This window comes from Eschrichtius robustus, chromosome 9 (genome assembly GCF_028021215.1).
Source record: "Eschrichtius robustus isolate mEscRob2 chromosome 9, mEscRob2.pri, whole genome shotgun sequence".
NCBI lineage: Eukaryota > Metazoa > Chordata > Mammalia > Artiodactyla > Eschrichtiidae > Eschrichtius > Eschrichtius robustus.
The window spans coordinates 33,826,324-33,841,473 of NC_090832.1; the positions used below are offsets into that span (position 1 = coordinate 33,826,324).

The following is a 15,150-nucleotide window of genomic DNA, read 5'->3' on the forward strand; positions in this document are numbered from 1 at the left end:
TATTATCTGTTTGCATTTTCTAAAATCCGTTTCATCTAAGTGGATACACAGAAATAAAGAGGATAGTATAATAAACTACTAAATATTTGTTACCTAGATTCAACAATTATCAAGATTTTGCTATATGATTCATCACGTTTTATTCTTTGCTGAAGTTTTTAAAGAAAATCCCAAATAAAGAGTCTTTTAATCCCTACACATTTCAGTATGCATCTCTTTCTTTTATAATCACAGTATCATTATTATTACAAACAAAAAGAACAATGTTTGCTTATATAGAGAACATTAGAATATTAGAGAAATATACATTCCATAATAAAATCTTCCTTACTATTTTATTACAACATAGTTCAAAATTAGTAATTTTTCCCCAAATTAATTTTTCAAAAACTTTTTACATTGATCGTGATATAGCTAATTAAATAGAAATTTATATTTGGTGCTTGAAAAAGATGTTAAATATTTACGTTAAAAATTTGACTTTCTCATGAGGCAGCATAATCTGGGGGGAAACAATGTAGGCTCTGTAATTAGGAAGGCTTGAGCTCATATCCCACTGTGTCCACTTACTGGCTATGTGGCCTCCTGCAATTTATTTACTTCCTGATAATATGAGGATAATAGTAGAAACTTTAGTGATGTTGTTAAATTAAAATTAAGAGGAATAACATATAAAGCATCTCATAAGATTCCTCACATACATTAAATACACAATACAACTAGTAGTTTTTAATGTGAGAATATTTTAATTAAACACACCTAGACCGGGCTAATGTACCAAATATACAACATTTATTTTCAAGATGCAATAGGATAAGAACAAAAAAAAAACAAATTCTTTGCCTAGGAAATACTAAAATACTCTGAATATATATAAAAAATTGTGTATATAAGTATATATATATGTTTCTCCCATAAAATACAGTTTTATATATGTATATATCTAGGTTTAATTGATAAATGAAAACCTGTTCGCTAATATAAGTCAAAGTTTCACAAGTAGAGAAATATTTACATGTCTGATAGAATTCAATCAACTATATCCACAGATCAGTTTCAAAATCATCATTTGTTTAAGACCCATTCATTCACTTCCTATTATGAAGTAAGGACTGTGCAAAGCACAGATAAGGCCTGATTTCTGCCTTAAAGAAGCTTACAGGAATAGCAGACTTGAAAGATATTGATTAAATAGAATGTGCAAAGTGATAAAATAGACACACAAGCAGAGCGTTCTGGGGCAAAAGAAGAGAGAGTAATAACACAATGAAGTCAAGCAATGCTTCACAGAAAAAGGGACGTTTAGACTGGAGCTTGAAGTATGAGTAGCAATTTGAGAGTGGAATTGGGAGAAGGGCTTTCTAACCAAGAGATGAAAAAAAACAAAACAAAACTCTCTGTGTGCATACAGCAATAAATTTCCTTAGGATAAATTCTTAGCTCTTATAAATATGATTTATGATTCCAATGATGAGCCACATTTAGACACACATGGTCCAATTCTGAGATTGGAAAAATTTTTCTGTAAATAAAATTGTAGGCTTTGTAAGGCACATAAGGTTTGCTTCTTCTCTTCCTCCTCCTTCTCTCCTCCTCCTCTTTCACCTAGTTCTTGTTCATCTTGTTCTTCTTTTTCTTTTTCTTAATTTTTTTGTCGTTCTTTTCATTTTCTCTCCATCTCCTTTCCCTTCCTCTCCTTTTTCTCCTCCCCTCCTTCTCCTCCGCCTCTTTCTTTTTTTTTCTTTTAACAAACTTTTACAAATGTAAAACAAAAATTATTTGTTTGCAGGCCATATAGATATAGGCCATGGGCCAAATTTGATCTAGAGGTCATAGTTTGCCAATACATGTTTTGGCTGCTAAAAGGCAAATAAAAAGAGGATATTTTGAAACCAGTCAGAGAATTAAAGACACATTATATATAGAAGAAAAAAAATGCAAATGATGGCTGCCTTCTCATTAGAATAAGTGAAATCCAGAAAATACCGTAGCTTTATTTTTTTAATAAATTTATTTATTTATTTTATTTTTGTTTGTGTTGGGTCTCCATTGCTGCATGCAGGCTTTTCTCTAGTCGTGGTGAGCAGGGGCTACTCTTCCTTGTGGTGCACAGGCTTCTCATTGCGGTGGCTTCTCTTGTTGCAGAGCACGGGCTCTAGGCATGTGGGCTTCAGTAGTTGTGGCTCACGGGCTTAGTAGCTCCGAGGCCTGTGGGATCTTCCCAGCCCAGGGCTCAAACCCGTGTCTCCTGCATTGGCAGGTAGATTCTTAACCACTGCGCCACCAGGGAAGCCCAAGAAAATACCATATCTTTAAAGTACTGAAAGAAAAACAAACATCGCTCTCCATGTAATAAAAATATACTTCAGTAATAAGGGTAGAATAAAGACATTTTCAGATGAAATAAACCTGAGAGAAACTGTCACCATCAATTCTTGCCCTATTAAAAAAAAAAGCTACAGGAAGTTCTTCAGGCAGAAGGAAATTATACAAAATTAACAAAAGACATGCAAGATCTCTACACTGAAAACACTGATATGAATAATTAAAGAAGATAGAAATAAGTGAAGAGACATACTATATTCATTGACTGGAAGACTCAGTATTGTTAAAGTGTTAGTTCTCTCCATATTTGCATTTAGATTCTGTACAACAATCCCAACTAATATTTCTGTCATTGAGAAGTTGATTCTAAAATTTGTATGGAAATGTAAAGAAACTACTATAGCCAAAACAATCTTCAAAAGGAAGAATAAAGTTAGTGCACATATGTCTCTGAATTCTAGTTTTATTAAAGCTAAAGTCATCAAGATAGTGTGCCATTACCACAAAGATGGACAAATAAGTCCATGGAACAGAACTGGGGCTCCAGATGTTGACCCAAAAGATCAACTGATTTTCAAAAAATGCCTCAAAACAATTTAAAAGAGAAAAAGAAAGTATTTTTCCAAAAATGGTGCTGGAACAACAGATGAACCACATAGATCTCAATCATTATTTCATACCCTACACAAAGATTAACTTGAGATGGGCCATAGCCCTAAAAGTTAAAATTATAACGTTTCTAGAATAAAAAAGAACAATTTCTTGACTTGAAGAAATACTTCACAAAAGAAAATATAGGAATAGCCAATAAACACTTAAAATAAGAATTTAATCCATGGGATCTGCTGTAAATTCATAATAGAAGATCTGCTGTAGCACTAAGCATTGATGGGAACGACTTAGTGATTGCCTAGTACCCACTTGCCATACCTACTACACCCACATCCACTAGAATGGCTAATTCAAAAAGATAGTCAAGACCAAATAATAGAGATAATATGGAAGAACTAGAATTTACATACATTTCTGGTGAACATGTAAAACAGTATTACTAACTTGACAAAATGTTGGCAGTATCTTATAAAGTCAAACATGTATCTATCCTATGAAACAAGTACTCTACTCCTAGGTATTTACACAAGGTTAATAACACATGCCCACAAAAAGACTCATATAAAATTGTTTTATAGGAGCTAACCAAAAACTGGAAATGACCCAAATATCCACCAACAGGAGAATGGATTAAAAATTAAGATATGTTCATGCAAAGGACTACTCCTTAGCAATATTTTTTTAAAAAGAAATAACTACTGATGTGTACAACATGAATAAATCTTAACATGTTAAATTGAGTGAAAGGAAGACCAAAAATTTTATGTACTTTATGATTTCATTTTTAGGAAATTCACTAAGAGGCAAAACTAATTTATGCTCTAAAAATCAGAACAGAGTTTGCCTAGGGGTGGTGATTGACTGGAATGAGACACAATGGGACTTTCTGGAGAGATGGAAATATTTTATATCACATCCTGAAAGATTTATACAGTTTCTACTATGAAATATTTCTAGTCACCTTTGAGAATTTGAAGTCCAGCTATTTAGAGAAGCTATCAAAATTATTTTTCCCTATAATACATCTCTGTCTGAAAAAGCCAAAATAACACTTAATGAAAGAAAAAGCATACTTTACCCCTTTGGGTCTGAAGAAACCATCAATGCATGTCTCACAATTTATACCAGCAGTGTTTCGAGTACAATTAATGCACACACCCCCTCCAATGTACTTTCCATGTATATTTAAACTCAGATTTCTTCTGGCAACATTTTCATCATAATAACATTCTTCAGCTTTCCCATGACAATTGCAGGCTGCATTAGGGAAAAATAAATTTATAAACATTAATTTCAGATTTCAGATATATTTAAAAGTAATATTTTGTTACATAAGAGATTTTTATACCATATGGAAAATTATATTACATTATATATATATATATATATATATATATATATATAATCAATACAAAGGTATCTAGAAAGTACTTGGATTTATTAGAGATATTAATAAATTTGCATGTTTTAATGGAACTTGAAATAGTTAAAACATAAATTAAGCTGAAGCATATGAAATTGCCAATATTTGACTGATTTTATCTTATAAAACTGATATTTCATATAATTCACCCTACAATTTCCTATTATGACAAACAAATTACTGAAGTATGGTACTGAATGATTAACATCCATGTAATCTGTAATGAATAATTATTCTATGTGAACCTCTGTGTTAGATACTACAGGTAAAAAGGATGCTTAGTATATACATTTGACCCTTGAATAATGCAGGAGTTAAGGGCACCAATCCTCTGCGCAATGGAAAATTAGAGTATAACTTTGCAGTCAGCCCTCTCTGTCCTTGGTTTCTCATCCCCCAATTCAACCAACCACGGATTGTGTAGTACTGTAGCACTGTTGTCTGCATTTAGTGAAAGAAATCCGCCTATAAGTGGACCCCTGCAGTTCAAATCCATGTTGTTCAAGAGTCAAATGTTATTCCTTTCTTTTACTACTAATCATAACTAAAACTTACGGATTTTTTTATATGCCACATTCTGTTCTAAATGTTTTATATTTATTACCACTGATTTTAATTCTCAAATAGTTTTGTGACTTACGGACTCCATTAACCTCTTTTCATATATTAGGAACCTCAAGCAAAGAGAAGTGAAGTAACTAGTAGAAGTTCACCAACTCAGTATTGTAAGCCAAACTCTGAAGTCAGGCTCCAGAGTCTGCAGGGCTAACCACTACCACAATCCCTTCAAGTTATCTGATAAGAAAAAGCTGTACGATAAGTGCCAAGGTATCAGGACAAGATGAGAGCTGGTTTGCTCAGTGGTGAGATCACGCTATTTTGTGCCAGTCTTGGATTTGGGTGTCCTCTTCACTCCTTAGTAGTCCTGTGAGGTAGGGAACTTCATTTACTAAGGCTCAGTTTCCATATAAAACATGAAGCGGTCAGTAGTAATTACTAGGTAGGAATATTTAAAATGTATGTAAAATCATTAGCATAATGCGTTATAAATAAGTTCCCAATTGATTTTTCCTGTTCCACTTCCTCTCATCTTCATCCTCTATGTTTTCGTAGCCCCCTTCTCCTCTTCTCCTCCTTTTCTTTTTCATATCACATTACAGGAGTTCAGAGGAATAAAAAATTACTTCCCCAGGAAGAATTGGGTAAGGCTTAGAAAAATGGGTAGAATTTATTTTAGGATGGGAACTAGGCAAAAAATATACTATGCAGTGTCCTTCCTCAGATGTTGAGTTTCTTAGGTGTCCTTGCACTGATTTCCACATCTATATGTGTGTGCGTATGTGTGCATGTGTATGCACCTGCACGGGCCTGTGTGCGGCACACAGCTCAATCTTTTTTTTAATTCCACAAAAGGGGACATTTATATACTGTTCTGAACTATCTTTTTTACTAACAGTAAATAGCATGGCTCCTTCTCTATTAGTATTATGTTTTCCCTAAGGCTACACTGGGTACTTCTTGATTAATTAGATGCCTAATAGTGGGCAGTTACATTGTTTCCAGATTCCTCCTTTATAACACTGAGTACCTACCAGGAGGACAATGGAGGTGGGGGTAGGAGTGGGGGTCTGGTGTTAGACGGCTCCCCACTTGCCAGCTGAGTGGCTTTGAGGAGACAGTTCAAGCCTTAGCATCATTTTAGTACTTAACTCTTAGGTTGTGGCGAGAATGCAGATCATCTAGCAGAACGCCTGAGACAGTAAATACTCAGCCCTGTAAATGTCAGTAGCAGTGGTATTAGCAACTGGGTACTAAAGACAAGGATCATAAAATGTCCTGTACAGCTATCCAAGTCCATCTACAGATTAAATTCCTGCAAGTGCAATTTCTAGTCAAGGGGCATGGGAAATTCTAATTTTAATTAACTTGAAAAAATTCCCTCTGCAAATGCTATGTCAGATTACTCTCCCTCCGATAGATAGCATAAAACTGTTTCCCCACGGCCTCACCAAAACTGTGTATTACCAACATTTTCTATTCGGTGAGCATTCAAACATATGTTGAGTGAATGAATGAACACTTTGGTAAGTTAAAAAAAAAAGTACTTTTATTGTTTTAATGGATACTTCCTTAATTATAAATAAGTGGGATAATTTCTTTATATGGTTATGTCATATTTTTTTCCTGAGAAATGTCTGTTTTGATCTTTGCTCATTTTTAACAGGTTTTTTGAATTTCTTTCTTATTGCTATGGAAGATCTCTTCATACAGTAAGGATATTATCTCCTTTTCTTGTTTGTTGCAAATATCTTCTTCAGCTTCTTGGCTTTTGATTTAAGATATAGTACTCTTGCTATATTAATGGAGAGTTTTCAAAATGTATTCTAGGGGACATGTAGTCACAAATATAAATCACTAGGGATCATAAGCAGTTTTATATCTTTAGGACAATGTGCAAGAATTCTCAAAAATCTTGTAAAAATGTATTGCAAAAAATAGTCAAGATTTCTGCTACAAGTACAACTAGAGGGAAATACAGAGGAATACAAATTTATTCTCACATTATTTAGAACTAGTATTGCTGACTGCACTTATAACCATAGTTAATGCAGGTAAAGACTGATGCCTGAGGAGCAGTCCTTTTCACACTCCATGTATGAGGGCCCTTTCCTACAGCCTTGGCTGCTGTTTAAAGGTCCTGGGCCTGCACAGCTTTCATCTATAGCCTTAGAGGACATGGATAGTATCTACTCACAAAGAGCCATTTTTCACTCTGTCATCAGCAGTTTGTTATTTCACAGAATGTTCAAGACACATGATAGAAACTGTCTGTTAGTACAGGCTTAGCAATGGAATACATATCCTTTGCACTTTAGAGATATAATCTGCCTCAAACAAGCTAGATTGATAAAAGTCGAAATTAAATTCAAATGAATTAGAAGGCAGTTGTTCATTATATAAAGGGATTTGTCATGTTGCAGAAGGATTTTTCTAAATATTAAGAGGTGATTGGAACATAATTCAACTTGGAAAATAAAATTTTCATATAAGCTTTTACGAATGTATACATTGCCAAAAGCACAATATTTATACAAGGATTTATGGTTAAGACCCTTATATTTAATTTGTGGATTTCAAAAAAAAAATTATTTTTTCAGTTTGGAAATACAACCTCCCATCTCTTCCACAAAGAAAGATAAAACTGTTTTATAATAACACTATTTTATAAAAATGTATATAGCAGCAAGTGGAAATTTCCTTCTGTGTTGCTTTGTCCATCCCTGTTGCTAATAAGTCTGATCCATCCTTTCTGTTTCCTTGTTTAAACACATATACACAAGTGGAGAGCGTTAAAGGATTCTGCAGATCCACTTAACGTTACATCATGATAACTTTGTGATAGAATGTCAGAGACAACAGGAAGAATCCCTACCCTCAAATGCTCAAAAGTTCCACGTGTGACTGCTGATATTCCACAAGCAGAAGAGAAATTAATCAAATTTAAGGAAGTTTGAGAAGAGATATTCATGGTGTCATTTAACTTAAATTCAGTCTTAGGAGTGAATGTCTACTCTTGTTGGGAGAAGCTGTGGAGATCCTGAGGGATCGTCAGGAATGGGGTTGGGGGTGGATGATAAAAAACAAGGGCTGGGCATCTGATACCCTCCCTTACAACACTGGGTAGTGGTGGCCCATTCTCTCAGATACATCTCAGTAACAATGAGTGATTTCTAAACCAAAATATCTTCACAAACACGCAGACACAAATCAAAAAGCAAAAGAGATATGTGCAGAAAATGAAGGGACTCAAGACATTGATAGGATAGGCAGAATCTTAAACTGAAAAGAAAATGTATTTTATGTTTGGGGAATATTTTATGATTAAAGTCTGTTACAATTCAATAATTTTAAGGACCTATCTTGTCTGACACATGATACATGATAAATATTTTTATTCAATAAATATATAAGGTTGGTATTGGTTTAAAATGTCTACCAAGCCTGTTTTGGTGACCACATACACCTATTGAACCGAAAAAATGTGATCAGGACTGATTCACTAAAATATTAATATTTGAATTCAATTGAATTGGGCTTTCTGGCTAGTGCGGATTTATAGTTCAGCAGAAGTCTTTGTTTTTAGGTCTCATCTTGGCCTGAACAGATCTCCAGAAACAGACGTTTCTCTAGCTTCCCTGTCACTGTGTTGGGACAGTAGGCAATATTAGGCTACAAAGCCATCCGCTACCTTTCTTGGGTATTTCCCTTCAGGAGAAACTTCAAAAGGGATAATATTAAAGTATAAATGAGTATTTGTTGGCAAATGTTTGCATAGCCAGTTGTTTTACGATTTTTCATTACTGGCTTTTTCTTGGTTGTCACTGCCCAAAAATTACTATAGCATAGTTTATGCTACTGATTGTCACTGATACCATTTCTAATAGTAGCATTTTATACTGTTATTAATGTGAAACCACACATTTAAAATATTAATGCTTATTATTAAAATAAATATTCTTTCTGCACAAATTTGATTTTCTGCCTTCTCTCTGTTACGTTTTACTCTCCTATTCTTCCCAGCTACTGCCCCCAAACACTACCCTTTAATAAGTATAACTAATGAATCAGAGTCCTTTCTTTCCCAGATAATAAACTGGCTCTAACCTGTAGGGTATGATCTCTCCCCTCTGGTTTTTCTCCATTTATTAGATGATGGGTATTCAAAAGCTATTTACTATTTACCTAAGCTATTTAGGGGAGGAACTACAAAGGGAACAGGCTGAAGGATCTGGAGCTATACTGGTTTCAGAACCATTTTATAAACATACGTGTTTAGAAGGGTAATCTCTATACCCTGTAGGTTTTACTGAATGTTTACTTACATTTCTATATATATATTATGCTATAAGCTTCAGATTCACCCCTGATGACAGTAAGTATATACTATGCTTTTATCTATTTTTCATTATTTTCACACAGTGGTAAATTCGTGGGTGCTTGGTAAATATTTGTCAAATTAAAAAAAAAAACCTTGAAAACTCTAAAACAGGAGGGTAAAAGAGCTTACCAGCTACTGTCTTGGATAAAACATATGAACTGGAAATATGTGCACATGTTTATATCACCTGTGCCCCAGGAAAGGAAGAATTACCCGTGGTGCTGGCTTTTCAGGAACATACCTTCACATTCAGTTTTGGTCAGAAAAGTGCCTGCTCTCCACGGTTTCTGATGAAATCCAGGACAGCACTGATCACAGCTATCACCACACGTGTTATGCTCACATTCACAGCGGGATTTCTAGTCAAAAAATGGGGAAAAAGCATACTTTTAGCATTCTTTGGAACCATAAATGAGGGACTTCCCCTGAAAGGTAGAATGAAGAGAAAAGAAAACATCAAGACTATGTACCAAAATCTAAAACTCCCATCAGTCTGGGAAGGAAGAGGTGCCAGCCTTGGGAGTGGGTATATTTGATCGACATCAGCTTAGGGAGGGAGATCCAGGCTGGCTCTGGAATCACTGGGCTCAGACATAGAAGAGAGAAGAGGCCCAGCTGGGAGTAGTCTAGAAGACTAGAATCCCTTCTCTGATTCCTGAGATCCACAGGTCTTCTGGGTGGGATGTATCCATTTTAAGGATTCCCTCAAAGTACAATCAACATTAGGTGTAGGAAGAGGGGAAAGAGTAGATTCCTAGGCATGGAGGGGCATGGATAGAATAGAAATCTAATACCCCAAGCCTGAATCTCCTGTCTGTGTGTGTTCTGAGTACAGTCTTATTTCATCACATGGAACTGGCCCTCCAAAGCTGCTGTGTGGGCTCTCAAAGCTTGGGAAATACTGCTCATCAATACCCCTGATAGACAGTGCCCACACCCTGAAGAAAGCAGGACAACAGCCTTGCCCAGAAAAATATGCCAGGGGTTTGAATCTTCCCGAGGAGGTAATACTATGATGCATTAGTCAGAAAACTAATACTATTTGAGAAATACCATTTGCATTACAGTTTTAGTAGGAAAAAAATCTTTACATAGGTAGCTACATTCACTGATCTTACTATTGAATATATTTCTTCCATACACTATAAAGTGGATGATTTTCTATTTCATCAGTTTATTTATGACTGAGAAAAACAGATGCTCATTCATCTTCTTTTTTAGGTTATGTTCATTTAGTCCATTGTCATTAATGAAAAATTCAACCCAAAACCATTCCAGCATTTTCTGACCTGGCGGTTTCAAACTCTATTGAATACTCTCTTCCACCCTACTCCTTACTGCCCCTGTCCTACCTCAGCCTCTGGTTCCATGGCCATTTAGATTTACTTCCATGTACATTTTTCATTTGTTTGCATTAATTTTTTTGATGAAAATTCTTAAAAGAAACGGTCAGGTTGATTAATGACAGGCATTCTCTAAAGCTAAATCATAGAGCAGGCTGTCATAGCTAGAAAGGTTTCAAAATATATAGACCAGTTTGGAGCCTTTTTGGAAGAAAACTAATCTGTTTTCTGATACTGTGATGGCTGCCTTCAAAGTCTATCATCCTACCTGCCAGCTCTATTTCACCCTGGCATGGCTTTCTGTTAAGTGGGGACCTGATACCCATTCACAGCGTCCCTGTCAGCAAAGCTTCTCATGAAGCATTTTACAGTTCAGAGCTCCATTTTACCTAAGCATCCTATAAATATACATACATTTGTCACTGGATCAAGTGGACAAGCCCTGGCATGACCATAGCAGATGCACATCCCTCCAACCGAAATATCCTTGACCGAGTAGTAATACTGCAAAAAAGCAATCCAGAGAGAAATCCTATTAAGACTACTGCAAGGTGAAAGCAACAAAAGGGAACATTCAGTTAAAAGCTTGGCCTTCTGCTTGTATCCTCAGTTTGAAGCACTAGAGAACAACAGAAGGTTCACAAAAATATCCAGTAACTCCTCACATTGAAATCATAGCCCAGGGACAGAAAGCCTCTAATTTACGTTAGGTGGGCATTTTAGAAATTTCTTTCTTACAGACAGTACAAAGGACTGCACAGTACAAATAGTCCATGCTGGAGTATTTATTATTGAGAGCAAATTGTTATGGGGCGGGGGAGCAAGGGCATTAATTCTTCATAAAAGTTGAAAGAAAGAAAACCTCTTTCATTATCATTATAGGAACATCGGTGTTCATGAATCATACGCAGGCTGTTTTACTTGATGGATTTGAAAAGAATCAACAAATTTAGGGAAATAGTGCTCATAACAACACATTTCTTAACCATATCAAGAAGAAAATGAAAATTAATTATAAGATTGATTTAACATAATGTGAGAAGTAAACTAGATGTGCAGAACACTTTTTTTTCATTATTATGTTAAAATGTCCATGCAATTACTTTCCTATCTGAGTTAACAGGACTGTTTCTAATTATTTTCATCTACTCAGCTATTTTTAAAAGATTATTTGTAATTACAGAACAGGACTATTTTAAAATTTTACTTAATTTGTATATAGCATTTTATAGTTGTGAGAGTACTTCATATTACCTTACGGAATCCAAATAACCAACTTATGGTAGATAGTTCTATTATTCCAGTTATTTACACTAAAAAAAAAAAAAACCCACACATTTAGTGAGAATAAGTAGGTGGACACAAAGTTCCCTGACTACAAATTCCCTTTTCCAATTTACTTCTTTTCTTTACTTCTTTTTAAAATTCTTTTTGTTTGTTTTTGCTATTTACGTATAGTATCTTTTATAATATTTTTGTTACTTTATCTTACTTGATATACTTAGACCTCACACTATTGTAACTTGCAAGGAAGTTTAGGTTTAGTTTAGACATAAAAAAGTCTGCTTTTCACTAACTTCATCACCTTATAATACAGATACAAACAGGAATAGTTGCTCAGAAAGCTGATACAGTAGTTTTGTAGATGTTTTTAAAATTGGGAAATTTGCTTTAAATATAAATGTGCAATGCTTCATTTCTGCGTCATGAAGAGGAGCTAAAATTCAATATACTATTTTTATATATTTAAATTTATATGTAGTGTTTACAGAACTTGAGTACTTTCAAAAAACATATTTATATGTTGAATTTTACTGCACTATTTTAAAGGCTCATGTACAATGAAGTTATAAGTAATAGATGTGCACCCTAACCCCCTCTCTGCCTTCTGCAAAAGATGATAAAAGGAACACATTTATTTCCATTGATTTTTTTTCTTTGATAGATATACTGTCAGGAAAGATTAAATTTCACTTCAAAATTATTCAGTCTTCCTTGGTGTGTATTTTTAAGTCATGCCAAAATTATAATTAAAAATCTTTTTTTTAACAAGTGAAGAATCTAAACATTGGTGAAAAATAATGATACTTTTGCAGAAGACAATTTACAATATACTGAAATATAAGACAAGGTAAAATTATATCAGGTTTGGAAATACAGGGCACTAAAACATCCAACATGTGTTGCATAGGGACAATAAAACTTTAAAAGTTATTTTGTAATGATGGAGAGGTTAGGTGTGAGTAAGTTAAGTAATGAGAAGAGAAAATATGTGAGGGGTACTCACGAATTGTAAAAAGTACCACCCTTCAATATTCAGCCTGACGGTTCAGCAATTTGGTAATTGGTGGCAACTGTCTAACCTTAGTAGGGTCATTCTAGAGCAATGCTTTTTCTCACAATCCCTACAATCCTCTTTTCTCCTCCGCTGTTAGCATATATTTGTTCTATGGATTTACTGCCGAATTGACTCTCTTGGTAATAGTGCCTTGGTTGTGTAGCAGCATATAAAGGAGATGAGTAAACCAGTGAATACAGTGAGGCGTGGATAGGAGAAAGAACAGTTATCACTCATAGCAACTTGGGCTGATCGTCTATGTCATAATCTCTCAAATTCCTGTTTAACACTGGAAAACAACACTTGTTAGCTCCTACTTTCAATGATCTGTTGAAAGGATGCTATGACCATTTTTGCCTGATATTCAATTCATAAAGGAAAATAAAATAGTATATATAATCACTTTTTTCCTATAGCAGCACTCTTTTGAACTAGCAGTGCCTTGTGATTCATTAATGAAGCATAAAACTAAATTATTTAATTAGGCAAAATGATCCAAAGAACAGTGGCATCCATATCACCTGGGAATTTATTAGAATTGCAGTTTCTCAGTTCTGCCCTAGACCTACTGAATCCGAATCTGCATTTCCACATCACCAGCTGATCTATGCACATTAAAGGTTATCAAGATGTCATGTGATGTGTGTGTGTGTGTGTGTACTAAGTCATGATATAAAATGTATTTCTTAGTGTGGGTTGCAATCAAAAATGTTTCAAAGCCCATTCCCTTCCTGTAGTAACCCCCCCCCCCAAAAGCCAATTATAATAGTAGTATGGATTACCCAAAGTGTCGAAAAACTAACTTAGGCCTCAAAATTAAGATAATGATCTAGGCGTTATGATCTCCATTGTACCAAAGAGGAAATTGAAGTTTAGAAATGTTAAAAAGTTTGATGAATGTTACACATCTAATAAGTGGCAGAGCTTAGATTTAAACAAAGGAAGGTCTGTGGAATTTCGAAGTCTTTCACTCCTTCACTGAAAAATATCTTTTAAAACTATTTAACAGACAATTAAAACGATGGGTGCAATATCATTCACAAGTTCCAGTATGATTCATTGTAACTTACTCTTCGTGTGACAATGGGGTCAATTTCTCTTGGGTCTTTGTGAGCAAACATCATCAAATCAGCATTCAAGGTGCGGATCCTCTGAAATCTCAGGCGAATGTAGCGGGCGGAGGTAAATTCTAGCAGTTCAGGAGACAGATCATCAGCACTCGGTCTCCCATTGATCAAAGAGATGTGAATCTACACAATGTGGGAAATCATTTGACAATTAAAGTTACCAAAAATTAAATATCTGGTTTTGTTTAATTTTTCTTAGAAAAATAAAGTTAAGCTCCCTTTCTCCCAGTTAGTCAGGCAGATACAGGTTCATATTTATTTACTGGAATGCAGTGAAGTAATTGAGGAATTTTATGAATGCTTTAGTACATATACATGCAATTTATTTGCTTATATTTCAGGTGTGTTGTATATACTGCAATTACCCATATTTCTCTGTTCCAAGGCAGTGCATCTACTTGACTTTCCTAGGATTTCTATAAATTCTTAAGTCATTCTTTTTCTGAAAATTATTGTGCCCTAACATTATTTAAGACTGTAGTATATAGTGGGAAACCAGAAAACTTGGTATAAAAAAGTTACAAAACATCAGACAAAAACAAGAAACCATCAGGAGCTTAATTTTTTTTATTCTAAATTGAAAGTATCTAATTATATAGCCTTAAAATATAGAGAGCAAAAATGGACACATTACAAGAAAAACTACACAAATCTCCAAGCACAGTGAGAAATTTCAATAAGCTGGGGTTTTTTTGTTGCTGTTGTTTGTTTTTTAGTAATTGATAGATCAAGAAGGCAAAAAATTTACCAAGGATATAACACATTCTATGAAAAATACACTCTATGAAAATATATTAAAACCTGGACAGGATGGCAATTTTTTCAGGAAAATAATTTAGCACAACTGACACCAGAAGAAATCAAATCTAACCATGCCATTTTCCAGGTAAAAAATGGAGAAATGGTCAAGAAATTACCCTCCAAAGGTAATTTGGAGGCATGAGGCCCACATGTTCTAACAGGGATTTCATGAGAGCAGAGAATTCTAATGGGGAATAAACCATTTGATAAAATAAGAAGTATTTCTATCACAGATAAAGGAC

The 15,150-nt window shown here is 34.5% G+C and overlaps 1 protein-coding gene across 2 annotated transcripts in view; it reads right to left on the minus strand.

The window, feature by feature from the left end:
• Positions 1-15,150, minus strand: part of LAMA2 (laminin subunit alpha 2) — a 623,525-nt gene that overhangs the window by 328,910 nt on the left and 279,465 nt on the right. For both annotated transcript variants that reach the window (XM_068551053.1, XM_068551052.1), the window contains exons 5-8: positions 14,051-14,230; positions 11,057-11,146; positions 9,541-9,658; positions 4,016-4,194 (exon numbers count right to left, since the gene is read on the minus strand). In XM_068551053.1, the coding sequence (XP_068407154.1) occupies positions 4,016-4,194; positions 9,541-9,658; positions 11,057-11,146; positions 14,051-14,230 (567 nt within the window). The remainder of the gene's footprint in view (positions 1-4,015; positions 4,195-9,540; positions 9,659-11,056; positions 11,147-14,050; positions 14,231-15,150) is intronic.